The sequence below is a fragment of the Trachurus trachurus genome, assembly GCF_905171665.1.
Source record: "Trachurus trachurus genome assembly, chromosome: 9".
Taxonomy (NCBI): Eukaryota; Metazoa; Chordata; class Actinopteri; order Carangiformes; family Carangidae; genus Trachurus; species Trachurus trachurus.
Window position 1 is genome coordinate 35608952 of NC_139895.1, and position 18577 is coordinate 35627528.

The 18577-nt window shown below is 40.3% G+C and overlaps 1 protein-coding gene across 1 annotated transcript; it reads right to left on the reverse strand.

The window, feature by feature from the left end:
- Positions 1 to 6861: 6861 nt before the first annotated feature.
- On the reverse strand, positions 6862 to 15273 carry ap3m2 (adaptor related protein complex 3 subunit mu 2). The gene is made up of 9 exons (XM_083978252.1): positions 15170 to 15273; positions 13225 to 13509; positions 12954 to 13125; positions 11837 to 11974; positions 11586 to 11671; positions 11019 to 11152; positions 10711 to 10918; positions 10372 to 10516; positions 6862 to 8952 (listed from the first exon to the last, which is right to left on the reverse strand). Exons 2-9 carry the CDS (start codon positions 13495 to 13497, stop codon positions 8852 to 8854), a joined length of 1257 nt encoding a protein of 418 aa, XP_083834378.1. The 5' UTR covers positions 13498 to 13509; positions 15170 to 15273; the 3' UTR covers positions 6862 to 8851.
- Positions 15274 to 18577: the final 3304 nt, after the last annotated feature.

The following is an 18577-nucleotide window of genomic DNA, read 5'->3' on the forward strand; positions in this document are numbered from 1 at the left end:
CTGACCAACTATCCTCCTCCTCCTTGGCTTTTACAGCCCATCCCCCAATCCCCTGTTGAAGACTCTGATGCACACACACACACACACTTCCATTAACACACAAGTGCACACTTTAAAGACATGCTCTCTCTCTCTCACACCCACAGACACACACACAAATACAAAATGGCCTGAGGTTAACCCCCACTCCAATTCGAAGCCTCAGAGGTCAGAGGACAAAGCACAAGCAACTGAAGGAATTCTCCACTGCTGCAGTTCGGTAGCTGTCACAGTCTCTGAGCTTTGCAAACACACACACACACACACATTCTCAGTTAAAACAGGTTTTTCACAGGTTTGTAATATCGAAATAGAATGTGAGACAAATACAACTACAGCAACTAGATTTAAGGTACACTTATAGGTGGGTGAAGGTATAGGGGCTTTATAATTTAGATTTTTTAAATTTGTTTTAATAGGTATAGTAGTTGTTTTTAACTATGTGTGTAAAGACTGTCTCATTGTGTGAGGTGCTATCTAGAAATACATTTGAGTTGGCAGGGAAACGACTCCCATCAGTTCCGGCTCTGTTTCACACTGGTTAATGTTGGCAAGCAGAAACTAAGACAGAAGAGGAGTTGTCATGAGAACAATGAAAAATTATAACTGTGGCTCTGAATCAATGAATTAATTACAGTTTGGGAATTTAAGTGCCACAAGTGACCACATTAAAGTGTCTGGCATTAGCTAGTTGGGTAAGTACGCTAATATGGCACATGTGGATGGCTATCCTACATGTAGATGGCTATCCTCCATGTGGATGGCTATCCACATGTAGGTCTAGATTTGACAGGTAACGAGCATCAAGGACATCAGGAGGACTGGGCCTGCAAAGGTTTTTGCCTGGGTTGACACCCCTAAAGAGATGTTTATAATGTTCATAATGAAAATACTGGAGCAAGTGAACAGGTGGACGGATGGATGGATGGAGTATTCTGCTCAGGTAACTTGAAGGGATAGTTCAACATTTTGGCAAATTGGCCAATTGCCATAATCCCTATAGTCTTACGAGTAGGTTCATTAACTTTAATTGTCGGTGCAAGCTATTTCTAGAACGGCGGAGCAGAGCCACGAGCTGCTCATAGCTACGCCACAGAGGCTAATGGGATTTCTTGGTTTCCCTCATCAAACTCATCAAATACACAATCCAACAACTCCAAAACGCTCTTGTGGACAAGTTGCTGCACATTCACCACGCTATGAGATAATACAGTAACGGAACGTTACGAGACAGAGTTGTTTTCAAGGTAAATGCAGAGACTGCTTGCCGAAAAACTGCCCCTGACGGGAATGCGCATCAGCGGTTTTGCATGAATTTACCTCGAAAACAACTCTGTCTCAAGAGTGGTACTCTTAAAGAACTAGAAGCAGACTGCTCCTTCAGCAAAAAACCCTATCACCTAATGACATGAATGTGTTTCAGGTGAACAGAAAGTACCTCACTCACCTCCCACTCGATGTTTCTTCTCTTCAGCTGCTCACATTTGCGCAGTTTGCAGATCTGCTTGCCAGTCTTGCGATTCAGGCAGTTGCCGCAGCTGCCGCAGTTCTCTTTGCGGAGACATGGGGTACAGGTGCCACACTTCTTCCTCCTTTTCTTCTGGAGGTCAACAGCAGCATCCAGGGAGGCATCAGCATCAGAGGGAGAGAGAGTGAAGAGCCCGGCTTGTTGGTGCTCACTCTCAATATATTTGCTCAGTGGAGATGTCTTCTCTAAGGATTTTCTGTACAGGTGGAGAGACTGGGCATCATCTGCATCTAAAGAGAATTCCTCAGGTGGTGGACCAGGCCCTGCCTTTGGCTTGGGCATGATGCCTGTCCTGTCTTGTACCTATATCTGTCTTTTAATTAGAGAAATTTAACAAAGTTTAAAATCAACATCAGATCCCATCCAAATGAATATTTGACTAGTTTGTACTTTTCTTGGATCAGTCTCTGCCATTGACTTTGTCGAACTAGATATCGAGCCTGCTGGAGAAAGCCGTGACTCTTTGGGGTGTTAGCATTATGCTCATCTTGTCCTACAGGGACAAACTACTCTGTTACTCTATGCTCTTGGTTACCCGGGTGGCCCTGGAGAATCCGGATAGGAACTTCCAATATTGAGTCCATCTTTCCCAACTACCCTGAGGGATGGCTGGCAGTCCACCACAATCTGAGCAGCATAGCTGGAGCCAGGGGAATCATGGCAGTGCCTGCCCAGAATACACAAAGCCTGGGAAGGGACACAGAAAACAAAGATAAAGAGGGATAAGAATAAACATTTTAACAAAACCCAAAATGCTAAGGAGAAAACATTTTTATTCCAACTTTTTGTCAAGACATTTATGTCTATATCTCTTGGTTAGATGTAGGTGTCAGTAATACTGTGAGCCAAATGAGGTAAGTTAAGAAACAAAACTCAAGAAAACACTGTAGCAAAGTATTAGTTAACATACTGTAGGTCAAACTAGACCAAACATGATCTTGTCGGGAATCAGACACTGGCTTGAATCAGTGTCATTATATAGGGTTAGGTTAAACTGACTTTTGTCATAAACCGATATTAGATGGTGTGTCCTACATTAGTGTTCAGTCTGACACTCCTGATTGCTGTCTGGATACTGTCTGGTTTCCAAACACAGCTGTCAGTGCTGTGCATCCAGCTGGCTCATAGCCATACAGGCTCACATGAGCAGTTTGAGACTGAGACTGTTTAATGCCAAGCCTGTAGTGAACGAGGTGTGGGGGTCTTGGGTGCTTGTGTCATTTTGAATAAAAGAAGGGGGTGATAAGTTGATGCCAGGGACAGTCCTCTTTGTCTTGTGGAAGCATGCTCCAGTCAACCCGTCAATGAAGTGAATTGCGCAAAGACAACCCAAAGTTTCTTCGCTTGCAGCCTTCTCTCACAGCCATACTGTTTACAGATATTTACAGGAATGCAGTGGGGTTTGAATCAATATAAATTCAGTGTAGCATTGGCTCCTTTAATGTAGGAAAACCTTAATGTAAACCAGTGGACTAGTGGTTTGCAGTGGATTTAATATGGTTTGTAGGCTAGGCTACAACTTGTAGCTAGCTGTTTTTCCAAGGTTGTGCTTTTCCCATAACACCAAATGCAACTTTGTAAAAAATAAAAAATAAACTTTTTAGGTTAGAACAGAACAAAAATGTATGTCATTTAAAAATTTTTTTTTTTTTAGTAAAAGAACATTTCATAGCTTGTTTCTTTTCTAGCTAGCTAGCTAACGTTAAAGCACACCAGGGATTCTAGCATAAACAGGGCAGGACCATTACCTAAACACTAACTTTTGTACATTATAAATTAGGCAAACCAAACTTCTGAGAGAGTTGAGGGTAAAAACCTTACCAAATGGAGGTCCATGGTGTAGTGCAAAGCAAACGGTTGCTAACCCCTTGCGACAGTACGCGCAAAAACACTATGGTGCAGGTAAAGACCTTCTCAATAGACATAAAGCAGATATAACGACACTAATGCTGCTGTTCCTCTCAATTTGACTAACCTCAAACCTATGATAGTGCACGAGGCAATAATAATAATTTCCATGGTGATATTTTGAATTAACTGCAGCTGTGCGAAGGCGTAATTAATGATACACAGGTGTTTAACTACGAGCAGTAGCCCCAGCTGCAGCATGCGCTCTGCCACCTCATCTAGCACGTGTTAAAATCAGCACGTATGTCAGTCGGGAGGCATCAGCACGCGCCCGGTCAGTACTGTCAGAGCGCGCGCCAGCTCCTCTCTGCTACTGTTGTTACTGTACGTGTGTGTCCACGTGGGCCCCGACAGGAAACTACTTAACATCACTGTGGGGAGTCCGACCAGGGCCACACCAGTGAAAGCTATCAGATAGAGCCTACCAGCCATAGTAGATTTACATTGAGATAATGCTTGTTATCAACAGTAAGGCAAACAAAACACATTAGGGGTGTGGATTGGAGCACTAATTGCTAATTGCTTTGGGTGACAAAAAACAGCACTCACTTGGTGCGAGTTTGATTTACATCCACGAGGGTCTAAAACTTTGTTGTTCCAATACATGGCCTCAGTGATCAGGACCCCCAAGTCACAATTATTTAAAAATAATTTTTTTTAGTAAATGCATCAATGGAATCAACTAATCCCATATTTCACACAACTTTCACGGTGTAGCCTGTAGGATAACTAAATAAGGAGGCATAGGATCTTGTTACTCACAGATGTGCAGGAGATCACCACCGCTGCAGCCACATGTGCGCAACTAGCGCAAGCAATGAAAGGCTAATATTAACGATTAAAATAATAATAATAGTGAGGCAACTTACCTGAATGGCTCTTTAAATGTTCTCATAGATTCCTCCTTACTTCATTTAAATGTTTGCAAAAAATAAATAAAAAATAACAAAAGTCCTTAGAAAGCAAAAATAATTAACAATATTAACTGTACGTAAAATGCGACGACGAAAACGTTTCAACTAAAAAAAAAAAAAAAAAAAATGTGCAGGAGAAGGAGGAAAAAGTTAGAGCCTAATGACTTAATGACATAACTCTGACTTAGAGCTGGCCTGTCTGGTCAGTGGTGCTGGAGGTGAAAACAAGAGAGAGAGAAACTTTGCTGAGGGGGTTAAAGTGATCAGTAAATTATGGAGTGGACTCCTGCCAGCTGGAGCAAAGGGGGAGGATGACGTCACACTGAGGATGAGAGGGTTAAGCCCCCCCCCCCCCCCCACCCCAACACACACACACACCCACCCACCCACCCACTTAAAGTTTGCGTGGTACCTCTGAGCTCATGGGGTGACTCCATAATGGCTTTTTATCAGCAACTCTCATAGCAAGTGAGGTTTAAATTGTCTGATGTCACGAGAGGGGGTTTTTAACCAGATGTTGTGACGTCATGCGGGAGACTGAGGGACTTTTTAGGTTTATATTGAAGCCATCCATCACCCTCCTGGACATATTTGGCCCTGTCTCTGTTCACATGAGCAGCAGCAGCAGCAGCAGCAGCAGCAGCAGCAGCAGCAGCAGCTGACAGAGTTGAGGCGTCTCAGCTGCATTTTACCACAAGTCTCATGACCCAGACCATCCTCAGCCGGTGCTGATGTAAGATTTACTAGTGTAAGGCGCAAGAATTACTCTATCTAACAAAAGGCTGGGAGTGCTGTGCACATTTAATAATAGCTCCGCTCACTTACAACAGAGATATGTTTAATTCATAGAATGGAGTTTGAGTGTCTGGGAAAATCTGAAGTGGATAAAATAGTCTTAAAATCAGGATACTCATAAGAAGTCCTCCTTATGTCGGTGCTTTACAGTATCTTGTCAATCATCAGCCCTCTGTCCACTTTGTTCCCAAATTACTAGATATTTGCAACTCCTGGAGTTATGGTGGCAAATATAATTGGATGCAGGAACTCCCAGGGGTCTTTGCATAATATTTGCTGGTGCTTCCGCTGAGAAGTGCACCGACTGCAGTCTGCTGTGCATGAAATAAAAAGAATCAGACTCAAATTGAAACAATGTCTCTGGTTTCAATTGCGCCATGACAGTGACTTATCAACACAGACTGTCTCATAATGCTGAATAAAGACAAATTTCCCAGACGGTGTAGACTTCACTGTCACCTAACTTGGAAACCATCTGCTTGTGTTCATCTCAAAATGACTGTGTAATGATGGACTAATATTTACATATGAAGAGACTCATAACTTGAATACCTTTATCTGTGTCTAGGATACGCACATTTAAATGTAATAGTGCCAATAAAAAATAGAGTTCAAGATCTATTTAAGCAGTGAGGACTGCATTGAACTAGGTGAGTATTTATTTTGCTATCCTGTTTTATTTTAGTTAGCTTGTTTTCGTCTTGCAAGAGATTTATACTATAGATATCTGTTAACTTTCTGTGTGCAAGTCTCCATATTAATTGTTGTGCAACCAAACATTTGCCACATGTATACTTATGGCAAGCGGATTTAACATTTAAAAGCTAAGTTTGACTATCCAGAATTAACATTGTAGATATCAACAACGTCTTTCTGACTAGTCGTGATTACATTTTGAATAGTTGGATTTTTTATTCAAGATATCTGTAATTCAGTTTTGCCTCTAGTCAAAAAGAACATTTCAGATATCCGCAACTACGTTCTTCCTAGGACAAATTACGTCACTTTTGCCATTCATGTTTATGGGGTTTGTCATTACAGATATCTACAATTCAGTTGCGGATATCTGTAACTGAATTACGACTAGTATGAATTCCAGTTTGAGATATTTACAATGTCATTTTGACTAGTCATAATTCCAGTTACAGATATCTACAACGTCATTTCGCCCAGTCAAAACTTAATTTAAGATATCCGAAAAGGGACATGTAGATATCTTTAATTGAGGTGAATTAAAGATATCTAGAACTGGAATTATGACTAGTCAGAATCAAATTGTAGATATCTCAAACTGGAATTAGTACTAGTCGTAATTCAGTTACAGATATCTGTAATTCACATTGCGGATGTCTGCAACTGAATTGTAGATATCTGTAATGACAAACCCTATACACATGAATGGCAAAAGTGACGTCATTTGTGGATATCTGAAATGTTCTTTTTGACTCGGCAAAACTGAATTACAGATATCTACAACACATATCCAGTCTGGCTTTTAAATGTTAAAATGGCTTGCCATATATACTTGTATGTGTGATATTCAAAAATCCTGATTAAGTATTAATCATAAAAAAATAAAAAAATAAGTGAGCATTTTTGAAGAACCTTAAAAGAGGCAGCACGATATGGAACTAAACAGATGAATCTGTTCTATCACTCAGTTATAACACATCAAATCTTTATTCGTACACCGGTATAACACTCCATTGGAGGCTGTTAAACAAACACACAAACAAAAAAGTCCATAAACACAAAATGCAAACCTTCAATATAACGTCTGAGTTACCTGGTACATAGTTTCATATAATTCTTTTTATTTCGAGCTGTTGACACCGCGCTCTGTTCGCAACCACGCACCTCTATGCCAGAGAGATCAGAGGTGTGAATATGATGTGGAGTCCCAGAGGAATGTATGAATCACACCTTCTCCCTCGTACTGGTTTATCTAGATCAGCACAGTTGGCATGGTGATGTTCATAATTATTTTGACATAATGTATATGAATAGATATTAAGACTGGAACCGTTGGGATGCACTGAGGAAAATTTTTGGATCACAGCATCAAACCGACAGGGGGAAAGATCTTTTTCATATTTCGATACGTTCGATATACTGACAGTTTTGCCGTATTGCGGTTCATCGACAGGCTTCTTACTAAGATGACTTCTGCTTTGTTTAATAAATAATAATTTAAGTTGAATAAAACAGACAAACATGTACCTGAAACCGTCATGGTAGTTGAGTTTTAACAGTTTTCCAGTCATGTTCATCTCACTTGCATTAAAAAGGAAACGTTAGTACCAGCAGTTGTGAAAGTGCATGATTGAGGACGGCTTCAGTATCATACTCTCATACATCAGTGTGTTGACTCCAGTGCTGCAGGCAAAATCATACAAAGAAAAAAAATCAAAGAGGAGCACAAGATCAGAACAAACAATGGACAGATGAATTCTAGGGAAGGAGTTAGATGGGACAAATATAGATAGATGACACGTTCATCATTTTCACTAGGAGTTCATCTTTGGAACAGTTTATCATTACAGCAGTTCTGTCCTAAAAGATTTAGGAGAAGAAATGGGCCCATTTAAATTATAATTTAGGTTTTTCTAGGACAGCAGAAGCTCCCTTGCTACTGCTGATCCACATAACAAACCTCCAGGTATAAACTGTACAGTACATCCATCCAATCAACAGCCACCAGTTTTTTGGACTCTTAGGTTGATGTATTTCTGTACAGACGTCCTTTAACATGGGAGAATGCCGAATTTCTGTCATATACATTTCAATTCATAATATCTCAATTTATACTTGGAAAACTCTGTTTTGATTTATTATTGGACCAGTGTTGAATGTTTCTTGTTTTATAGGGCAAATAATAGTCACCTTGACACATTCATTGAGACAGTCATGAAAGACAAGTGTGAAAAGTGGAGGATGGATCACTTTCAAAAGCTCAGCCTACATCCACACTTCTACGTTTTCATTTTAAAACTGGGGTTTTCATATCCATGTTGCATTCACCACAGGCGGTCTTGGCCAATAAGAATATGGGTATCTACTTCTTTTCCACAGTGCAACCCTGGAGTTTTCAAAGTGCCTGAAAAACTCTGGAGTAGTGTGGATGTGGAAGTGTAAACGTAGCACAAGAGATGTGTTTTAAACCGTAACATTGTGTATGCAGCCTGATACCTACAGCTGTTACAGTACAGCATCAGATTGAGGCCTGTTGATTATTTGTTAGAGCTTGAAATTTACATCTGCATTTGATGAAGCCTAGATTAACATAAACTTGCAAACTGCATGGGTCTGATTGGGTTTAAGGATTAAAATGATTAAAAAGATGCTGTGTCTGTTATAGTTAATGAGTAATATATATTGAGACCAGCTGAATTTGGCCTGGGTTCAGCTTGGACGGTGACAGAAATGTTTAATTACATTTGGTTCTAACTGCAGATTCAGTCAAAGCTCTAACCTGTCCACCAGACAGTTGATGCTTTTGACTCAACAGAGAAATTGTCCATTTTTCAACTGCTACCAGGCGTCTCCAGTTTGTGTAGGTAAATCTTGAAATGCATATACACAGGGAATGTACCAACTCCCCCTTCCTCCATCACATCACCCCACCGTCTCATTGCGGTTTGGTCCAGTAGCCACAGAGCAGTAGTCTTTATGTCCGGACCTGGAACTTGCCAGCCTTTGTCATGTATTTGATGCCTTTGAAAGGTTTATACTTCTCACCGTACATGTCCAGTCGATTCACCTTCAGCCCTGTGAAAGGACACAGTTCACATTCATTAATCATATCATTATTCTATAAAAACACCATCCTAACTATGTGTTTGGGGCAAGGGTGAGTCTGCTGACAGATGTATAGATCTTTACAGAGATTTGATCCACATACAACAACATTAGAGGTCAACGTTAGGCATCTACACAATATCTGCTCTGATACACTTTAGTGCTTCCTCACATGTGTTACAGTTACATCCCAGTTGATCCATAGCATCACCCTCTTCTTTCATCATCATCATCATCATCATCATCATCATCATCATCATCATCATCATCATCATCATCATCATCAATTTTATCTCACAGTTTTACTCAGATGCTCTTTGTTTTACGTTACACCTTCTTCGGTTTAAACTTTTTTATCCCATCTTTTCTTATTGTATCTCATCTTATGTGTTTTTTTTGATCATGTATACCCCCACCCCCTTTTATTTATTTTTTTATTCATTTAACTGCATCCTGCATTCTAATTTGCGTCCTCTTGGTCTCAATTTGTTGTTGGGTTCCTGTATTGCCTGTGTTGCTGTATCGCTTGTCCATCTCTTATGTTTTTATGGCATTTGTGACTTGTCTTTTATGTTGTTTTGTGAAGCACTTTATAAACTTGTGTTTTTTAAGGTGCTATATAAATAAAGTTATAATTATTATTATTATTATTTCAAAAGGTAAAGTTGTGAGTTCTTATGGACTCTTTCAGTTACCCGGATAAACAAAAGTTTCTAAATTTCACCCATTATTGTTTGTATTGAATTGTATTGTTTGTAAATCTTTATTGTCCCCTAAAATACCCAGACACACAAGACAGAAACAGTCTCTTTGTCTCTTAAGTGAAATATTCATTCCTGACAAAGATGACATACTGTATGTCTGTGCCTAATTTAGTAAAGAGAACCAATCAGCCTTTAAGCTTTTACAAGAACGTATACATCATGTCATGCTAGCTGGATCAGGAAACACATCTGGAACTCGAGGTAAGGGTAAAACTAAATATCTACAGATGTGCCCATATAATACAGAGTACTCCGATACGAGTCTGAAAGAACGAGTTGTATTTGTTGCATTTGGCACCATCTAGTGGCCGTTGTTCACTATGCTCAGACAATGGGGCGGTCAGGTGGTTATCAGCTGAGCAGGCTATGTGATGAAAACCTCCTCTGTTAGTAGTAGGGACTGGAGTACAATAATTCCCAGTGTTTCTAAGAGTAACTTTGAATATATAAACTCTCATTAGGTACTGATAAAATATGTAGGAGTTAGCATCAGGGTGTTTGACAGAAGATCTCAAGAAGGAAAAACTGAAAATTCAACAAAAAAAAAGAAGAATTCATCCAGAGACATGACAGTGACTGCATTAGGACAAGCTGTTTAGATATTTGCATTTGTGTGTGTGTGTACCTGAGATGGCCATCTGTTGGATCTTCAACTGGATGTTGATGGTGGGGTTCTCGTCAGGTTTGGAGGCCCCAGCCTGCAGGCTCATGGTGCCTTTTAGACTTGGGAGCTTCTGTGGGTTGATCTTACCGACATCCCATGTCAACAACTGGACAAAACATAAAATATCAAGATGCAAGTATGAGATCACTGCCACTTAAAGACTCCGCAGCACAGAATGAATGCACATAGAGGCTGCAGCTTAATGCATCTGACCTCAAGCCACATGATTTCAATCCTACATCCTACACACATTTTCTATCTTATATCCTACAAACAGCCTTGGTGACAGTTTCTGAGTACCTTTGTGACTGGATCAAAGGTGTATGTTCCCTGGGAGGGGTTGAGGTTGGCGTTGAGGACTCCCCGGGGCAGCTGGCTGCTGACTAGGACCGATTCCACAGCCTTGCCCATGGTCTGTTTTGGACCCAGAGTCAAGTCGAAACGTCCCTGTGAGCTTCCCTCTCTGAAGGTGATGTTGTGTTTGACGTACACTGGGATGGCCACCAGGCTGAGGGAGAAGCAGGCCGACATACAGGAGTCAAACGGGCTGGTGGAAAAACATTTTTGACATTTTCCATCATGTGACGTAAACAGAGGACAACACTGACTTCTGAGAGCTGACGTGGTAGGAGAGCAGCCGGAAGTTTCCATCAGGGGGGATGAAGGAGAGGATCCGCTCGGCCTCCCAGCGCTTGAACCGGACACACGGGTGGAAACTGACGTCATCCAGCAGCCGAGGATTCTGGGAGAAGGAGAAAGAGATAGTTGGGTGGCAGGTAAAACATAATTTATCTGTTTAGGTATTTTCATTTTCATTTTTTGGGCTCTAAGTATTTCTGAGACATTTGACCGAAGCAAATCTGAGTTTCAACAACTTGAAATGTTGTTTTCAAATACAGCAAGTGACATATAGTCACACACACCACACACCTGGGATGAACTCAATGTTTTGTATCCCATCCAAGTTCCAATAAAATGGAGGCACTGTCTTTAATAATTCACAGACAGAGGAAGCTGAGGCAGAGCACCAGCTGGTCTCTGTGTCTTGGTCATGTAATCATGTAGGCACTTCTTTCTAATGGTCAATATTAGTCTGATGGTGTAAATGCACTAAGAGCTAGCTTGTTGAAAATCCACAAGAGGCTGGAAAAGGTTTTTAAGAGTAATCAACTCACCATAAATGATAGGGTGAGGTCAGGCATGCCTGTCAGCTTTACACAGGCATCGATAACTCCCTGGATTTCTGCTGTAATAGTGGAGCCTGAGGAGGAAACAACATGTAACACTGCTTTATCAACAAGGATGTGACCAAAACTTACTCTATAGACAAACACTGTTCAGATTCTAGTAGCTTTTAATTTATGCTGATGTTCAAAATATTTCACAGTAATCTATACATGTCTATGTGATTAGTACAGAAAAATACCTGATTTATCAATGATGGCATCGATCTCCTCCACCACATCAAAATAAGCCTCATTGTTGGTGTACTTGACCCCGGTGCGTCGCCATGGCACCACAGACAGCTGGCCTGTAGGGAGCTGTTCACCCACGTTGGTGCTACCTGGAAAACATGTACACATGTTAAAGAGCTGTAACATAAACAGTGTTAATTCTGATGATGTAGCAGACAGTAGGGGGCAGAAGCCTTCTGTGCAGTGCAGGGTTAAGAGTTACACAGAGTCTGGCCTCAGTCCCCATCAGTCTCCACAGCAGAAATAAACATCTTTACAGTCTGGTATAAAAGAAAAGCAGTATTTCTCATTCACTGTTTTACAATGACTCGTTTCCCCCTTCAGCTGTATTCTGTAACAGTACCCTTCTATTTAAATTTCATTAAGGCTTAATGGGATAGTTCAACAGTAGTTGTTGCCACACTATGAGATAATAACGAAACGTTAGGAGACGAGAGAGTTGTTTTTGAGGCAAATTCATGCAAGACCGCTGATGCACGTTCCCGTCGGGGGCAGTTTTTCAGCAAGCGGTCTCTGCATTTGCCTCTAAAACAACTCTGTCTCTTAACGTTCCATTATTATCTCATAGCGTGGTGAATGTGCAGGTCACAACTTGTCCACCAGAGCGTTGTGGAGTTGTTGGATTGTGTATTTGATGAGTTTGATGAGGGAAACCAAGAAATCCCATGAGCCTCCGTAGCGTAGCTCTGAGCAGCTTGCGGCTCTGCTCCGCCGTTCTAAAAATAGCTTGCACCGACAAATAAAGGTAACAAACCTACTGCTATGACTATAGGGATTATGGCAATGGGCCAATTTGCCAAAATGTTGAACTATCCCTTTACGTTGTGCATAATTAAAAGCACATCAGTTGCTCAGACCTATCTGTAAGGTAGACGGGAGATTAAACATTTAGAACTTGATTTACTAATTATCTATAACACTATATTCTATATATACACTATATTCACTATAGGTGAATAGTGCTAGTGGATCCCTGAGGCTTTAAGGAGAGAATATCACAATATCACACCAACATGTGTCTCACACCTGCATTTTGATGTAAATAGCATAATAAATAGTATAGCCTACCTGTGATGGTGTTGACCATTGTGCGGAGGATGGTGGGAGGCTTAATGAGTTCTTTGAGGATGTTGGACTCTGTGGCCAGTGGGAAGCCGTTGTCCAGCATCTCCTCCAGTAGTTCATAGACCACTACCACATTGTCCTTAATGGCAGCCTCCGTACACACTCCAAAATAGTCCTGGGATCACAGAAAACAGGCAGGATGTGAGTATTTATAGACGGATGTGAGTCACTAACTTCAACTGAAAGGGGACTGAGCAGAGAAGTGAGCAAGAACCTGGAACGTGTCGACCACTCTGTGCAGGAACTCGATGACGAAGAGCGGCGGCACCTCGCTCTGGATGACCGCCACGAAGTAGATGCGATGCCTGAGCACACTGATAAGGTAGTGGTGCGGCGTGGGGATCACCGGCGGGACGTTCTCCGGCTCGGTGGCACGCTCCTGCGCCTCGAAGAAGTAGTCGCATACCGAGCGGCTGACCACGCTCTTCCAGTGCTTCTCCAGGAAAATGTCCCCTGAGGCGTTGACCAGGAACAGGCTGTGGATCATCTTGGCTGGAGGCTGAGAGACCATCCAAATAGAAGAGAAAACCAAAGCATTTCACATTAAGAGCAGGATGAAAAGGTCACTGGTCTTGGAGGAATGATGCTATACTATTTAGTGCACAAAAAATTGAGTGTTTGACCGCAAATGCCGAATATAAGTAATAAAGATTTACATTTACTTTCATATGGAAGCAGATATACGGCACTCAGCCGTCATTATCACTTATATCTGAGCTTTTATTGCTCAGATATGACAAAGAGCGCACTATATGACCTGCTGCTACACTTAGCATAATAATAGTTACCATTATGATCATCATCATTACTATTATTCTTGTTGCTGTCATTATTATCAGCTTGGCTATCATTGTATAGTGAACTCCTCTCTGTCTCTCTCACCCACCCTGACTCTGGTTCTGCTAGAGGTTTCTGTCTCTTAAAGGTTTATCCTTGTCACTTGTCAAGTGCTGGTTAATGGCGTGGACTGTTGGACCTCCAACATTATAAAGAATATGGTCTGGTCTAGAACAGCTCTTTTTGAGTAAGTGCTAGAGATCTATCTTTTCATTAGCCTATTGCCCCTCTTGAAAAAAGTATGTTGAAAGCATTACAATACCACCTACAAAATCATTGTACAATACATGTAATAATAATAATAATAATAATAATAATAATAATAATAATAATAATAATAATAATAATAATAATAATAATACATTTACTTGGGTAAAACAAATTTAGGTATTTCACATAGGCTATGTATGGACATTATTTTTAAGCCATTATGGAGTTGTTGGGGAGCTAATATCACATGAAGCCTGACAAAGAGTTTGAATAGAGAAGTAAGAACCAGTCATTCATGTTGACTACAGAAAGTCAGCCCTTCCTCCTCTCACATGACACATTTCACCAAGTGTTACGCTCTGTACAACGCACAGACATTGGTCATACAGTGTGTTGTGTTGTGTTGTGTTGAGTTCAGCATCAAAGAATACTGGAGGTCTGTCTGTATCTGTAATATAACACTACAAACTGTACACTCTTGTTTTAATGGATTCAAGAGCAAAGCATGTTCTTTGCAGAATCCATACGCGTCCTTCTGGTTCAACCCACAACTATTACAATACAATATATAGCCTAGGCTACATAAACCTTTCCAAAGCAAAGCAAGAATAAATCCGTGACAAATGACAACATTATGTCTGTAATTTTGCATTAAGACTTGTGTGCACTGCTCCCTTCTAGCAAAGAGGATAACAGCCAAACTAACGGGGTTTCACTTGATACAACAGTGTAGAGTCTGACTCCTGCTCAGTGTATCGCTGCTGGCTGAGGGAATATGACACCGGAATATTCATTAAATATGCGACAAAGGTATCGAGTTCAGACCGGATACAACACAGCGCTACAAAAACCTGAACAAAGCTCTGCTACACACATTTTATAGCATGATAACATAATAACCGAGTGACTCGCCACCTTTCCACAGAGGCAGTAGGCCTCCATCTCTCCACACAGGATGCTCCGGTCCCTCCTCCCGCCTCAGTCTCATGACAGAGGAAAAGCCCCGTCACCGGTAGGTACGGAGGATGGAAATACATTGAAATAACCGAGCTGTTCTGGCTGAAAATCTCACATTTTCCACTCGCGTCATTCATTAATTGCAACCGACTTACCGAAGACAATGTTGTAGCGTTTTCGTCTCGCCTTACACCTTTTTTTTCTTCCCAATGAAAGATTTAGCGACCGACGTTGCTTCCCCGTTCAGTAAAGCAGCTCTCGATGCAAGGAACGTAGCGGACTGCACCGGACCAATCAGAAAGCGAGGAGACAGTTAAGCCCCGCCTTCTCAATCGTGCCATTGGTCAATAATACGGAAGCTGATGGAATTGTGACTCGGCTGTGATTGGACCGTGGGGGGAAAGCTACAGTAAACACCAGTAAAGCTGTCCGCGGATTGGTTCTAAAATGGAGATAGTCTGACATTTTGTTTCAGTATCAGATTTCATCTTGTGGAGCTTTTCTCCATTCAGATTTATCAGACAGGTGTATGAGGGAGCACTGCAGAGTTCAGAAAGAATATAGGCCTATCTTAGATTAGATAATATGTTTTAGACAGAATACAACAGTTCAGAAAGAATATAGGCCTATCTTAGATTAGATAATATGTTTTAGACAGAATACAACACTTTATTATGCATGTTAGTTTGTAATGGAAACAGAAAATAAAATTTTCCCAGAAAACAAAGGAAGAGATGAAAATTGAACAGAATAAAACATAACACTAGGTCTATAAAGAGGCTTCTGCTGGCGTGGTCATAGTTAATTATGCATAACAAAATTATGTATTTTATGTAAATTATTTATTGCTGACCCTGTGTAATGATCAATTCATGTCATTTAAGATGACAATAAATACACAGTGAACACATGACATATAGAAGGTTTACTAACTTTCTGAAATGTTTCCCTGTTGAAACAAACATGATCAGAATCAGCCTTATTGTTATTATATAAGTTGCAATTAAACTGTGTATGGCTTCTCTCATGAATGAAAGTACAAAAATAACATGGAAGACGACAAAAAACTGAGTCTGCATGCGTTGCCATCTTGTAATATTTAAACATACAGTAATATGCACACACAGTTCACAGTTATTTTCTTTACGTGAATAGTGTGATATACTGACTATTATGGGAACAACTTACAAATGGCAAAAATGACAATTATCCTGTTGTGTCTTAACCTTTCACCATGCGTCATGTGGTAAAAGCAGCCAGAGAACTGACCAGTAGTCGATGTTCCCAGAGGACACAGGAGAATGAGAACAGGGTCAGGGTGCACAATGATGTCTGAGAGTTCACACAGTCGCCGCCAGTCTCTGCTTTCAGCCAACACCCTGAAGACAAAGGTTCAACCCACAAGCAAACAATGATCACCTGAGGAAACTCAAAATATCAGTCAGTTAAAGCCTCACAGTAAATGTTAAGAACACAGACATTAAATGCCAAACTGAAATACTATAAAGACATTCTCTGGAGCCTGAACACCATTCGGTAGAGGAGTGTAAACAATAAAGAGAGTTTCTGACTTGTTTCTATACATTCTTTGTTCTCCATTTCTAACTATATTATTTCTGTCTCATCTAGTTGTTTTAACTGATATTGAATCTATTACATCAACATTTTAATATGTTTCATTGTATGTGTGTATTTATCATGCAAAGCACTAGGCACATGTCAATTCTGTGTTGTGAATTGCATTACTTGTGTGGAAGCTTCTTTACAAATGTGGTGAAATATGTTCAACTTGTTATGATGATGATGAAGAATACAGTATGCTCTATGAAAAGTGGTCTGATTATCTCTGTTCAGACTCTACTGTAACTGTGCTATATTGAATTAAAGACAGCAAGAGATCATTCACATGCTCATGGCCTCATCTCTCTGTTGTGATCATAAAAAAAGCTGATGCTACGATCACTGATAGTGATTATGGATATAAGACTAAACCAAAATGCTATTTTCACGTGAACTCATTAACTTTTCCAAATCCTCAGACTGTGTTGACACACACGGATAAACACCAGTAACCTACAGTGACAAACAGTGATCAGTTACTGTTTTCTAACAGAGTGGTCTATGATGGTGATTGTCGTACTATTGTTGAGCATCCTAGTCTTCTTTGTGGGACTGGGACACTGTCGCAAACTGAACGAACAAACTCCAGGTGATCTACTTTATTCATTAGGACTAAAATTATTATAAACTCAAACTGAACTATGAAACTGTAGGATACTAATACGATTTCTAATCTTTGCTATGGAAACCATAGATGTTTTCAGGCTTTTTGATGTGACATACATATTTCACAGGGACATCTAGTGGCCAAAACTGGTCAAAGCAAATAAGCAACTGAGCTGATGCCAGTGATCTGTTATCAGTGTTGGCCAACTGTAAGGTAAAATTGAGTCAGAATAAAACCTGGTATTTCTCTGATCTGTTTGCTGTTAATCTTAATAAATTATGCCTTAAATCCTATCATAACCACAAGTCAGATAGTAGATAGTAGTAGTCATGACTAATGTTACCAATGATGGTGAAGAGTTCCTCTACTACAATTTCAAATTGGAGCAAGAAGTTATAGTTTTAAAGACCCTGAAAAACCATTTCCCAGTCAGCTTCTTGCTATGAGAGCTGACACATACACGTTGTTTAAATTCATGTCAAAATTAAAGCAGCTTTGGTTATTTTTGCATGATATTTACCACCATTGTAATACCGGTGTATGTAAATTGTCATAATTAACTTAGGTGCTAACCATCACATATATCATAAAGTGAGATTTCCATGTGTAGTTTGATTATAAAGCGAGTATATATAAATACAGTGAAAGTATCAAGTGACCAGTCCACCGATAGCCTGTATTCAGAATGTAAAATCACACAGCCCCTAACCCAAGTATTTAACATACCGTAGTATGTAACCAAGTGCTGTCCTGTTCCTCTTTACACCATTATGAACCATTGGATCCTCTCATGCTCCAGCGCTGACATGGTGATGTCAGGTGATGCCAGGTGATGCCATGAAAGTTTCCATTTTTTATTGGATCGCTCAGAAAACTATTAGCCGATCAAAAGAGAGGCTCAGAGGTATCTTGCTTGTGATTGGCTGACTGACCTGTTGTTACCAGAGCTCCAGAGAGAAACTACGCTAAACTATTGGTTCTTCAAATCAAATATACTGTAGCTTTATATAGATATCAAAACTTCAAATTAAACACTTAAAATGTAAAATACGGGCAGTTAAAAGTAGCGGAACAACAATTTCAAACATTAATTTGTACCGGATCAGATGAAACTATAGAAAGTTCAAGGGAAACATGAATGGCTCAACATAATTTATTTTCATTTTATGTTAAAATGTACAGAGTTCTTTGAAAGTACTTGCTAAGAAAGAAAAAAAAAGGAATAAATGGAAATACATACAGGGACAGAGTAGAGAGTCGAGGCTGCTGGGCGCAAATCAACCTTCACTGTGTGCCCAGCTGTCACTCCTCTTTATTTTGCGCCATCTCTTAGCAT

Coding starts and splice junctions, on each gene's coding strand:
- ap3m2 (XM_083978252.1), bottom strand. CDS start 13,497: ATGATCCACAGCCTGTTCCTGGTCAACGCCTCAGGGGACATTTTCCTG. Junction 13,126..13,224: donor GAGTGGTCGACACGTTCCAG/GTTCTTGCTCAC, acceptor CTGTGATCCCAG/GACTATTTTGGAGTGTGTAC. Junction 10,919..11,018: donor TACCACGTCAGCTCTCAGAA/GTCAGTGTTGTC, acceptor CTTCTCCCTCAG/CCTGGTGGCCATCCCAGTGT.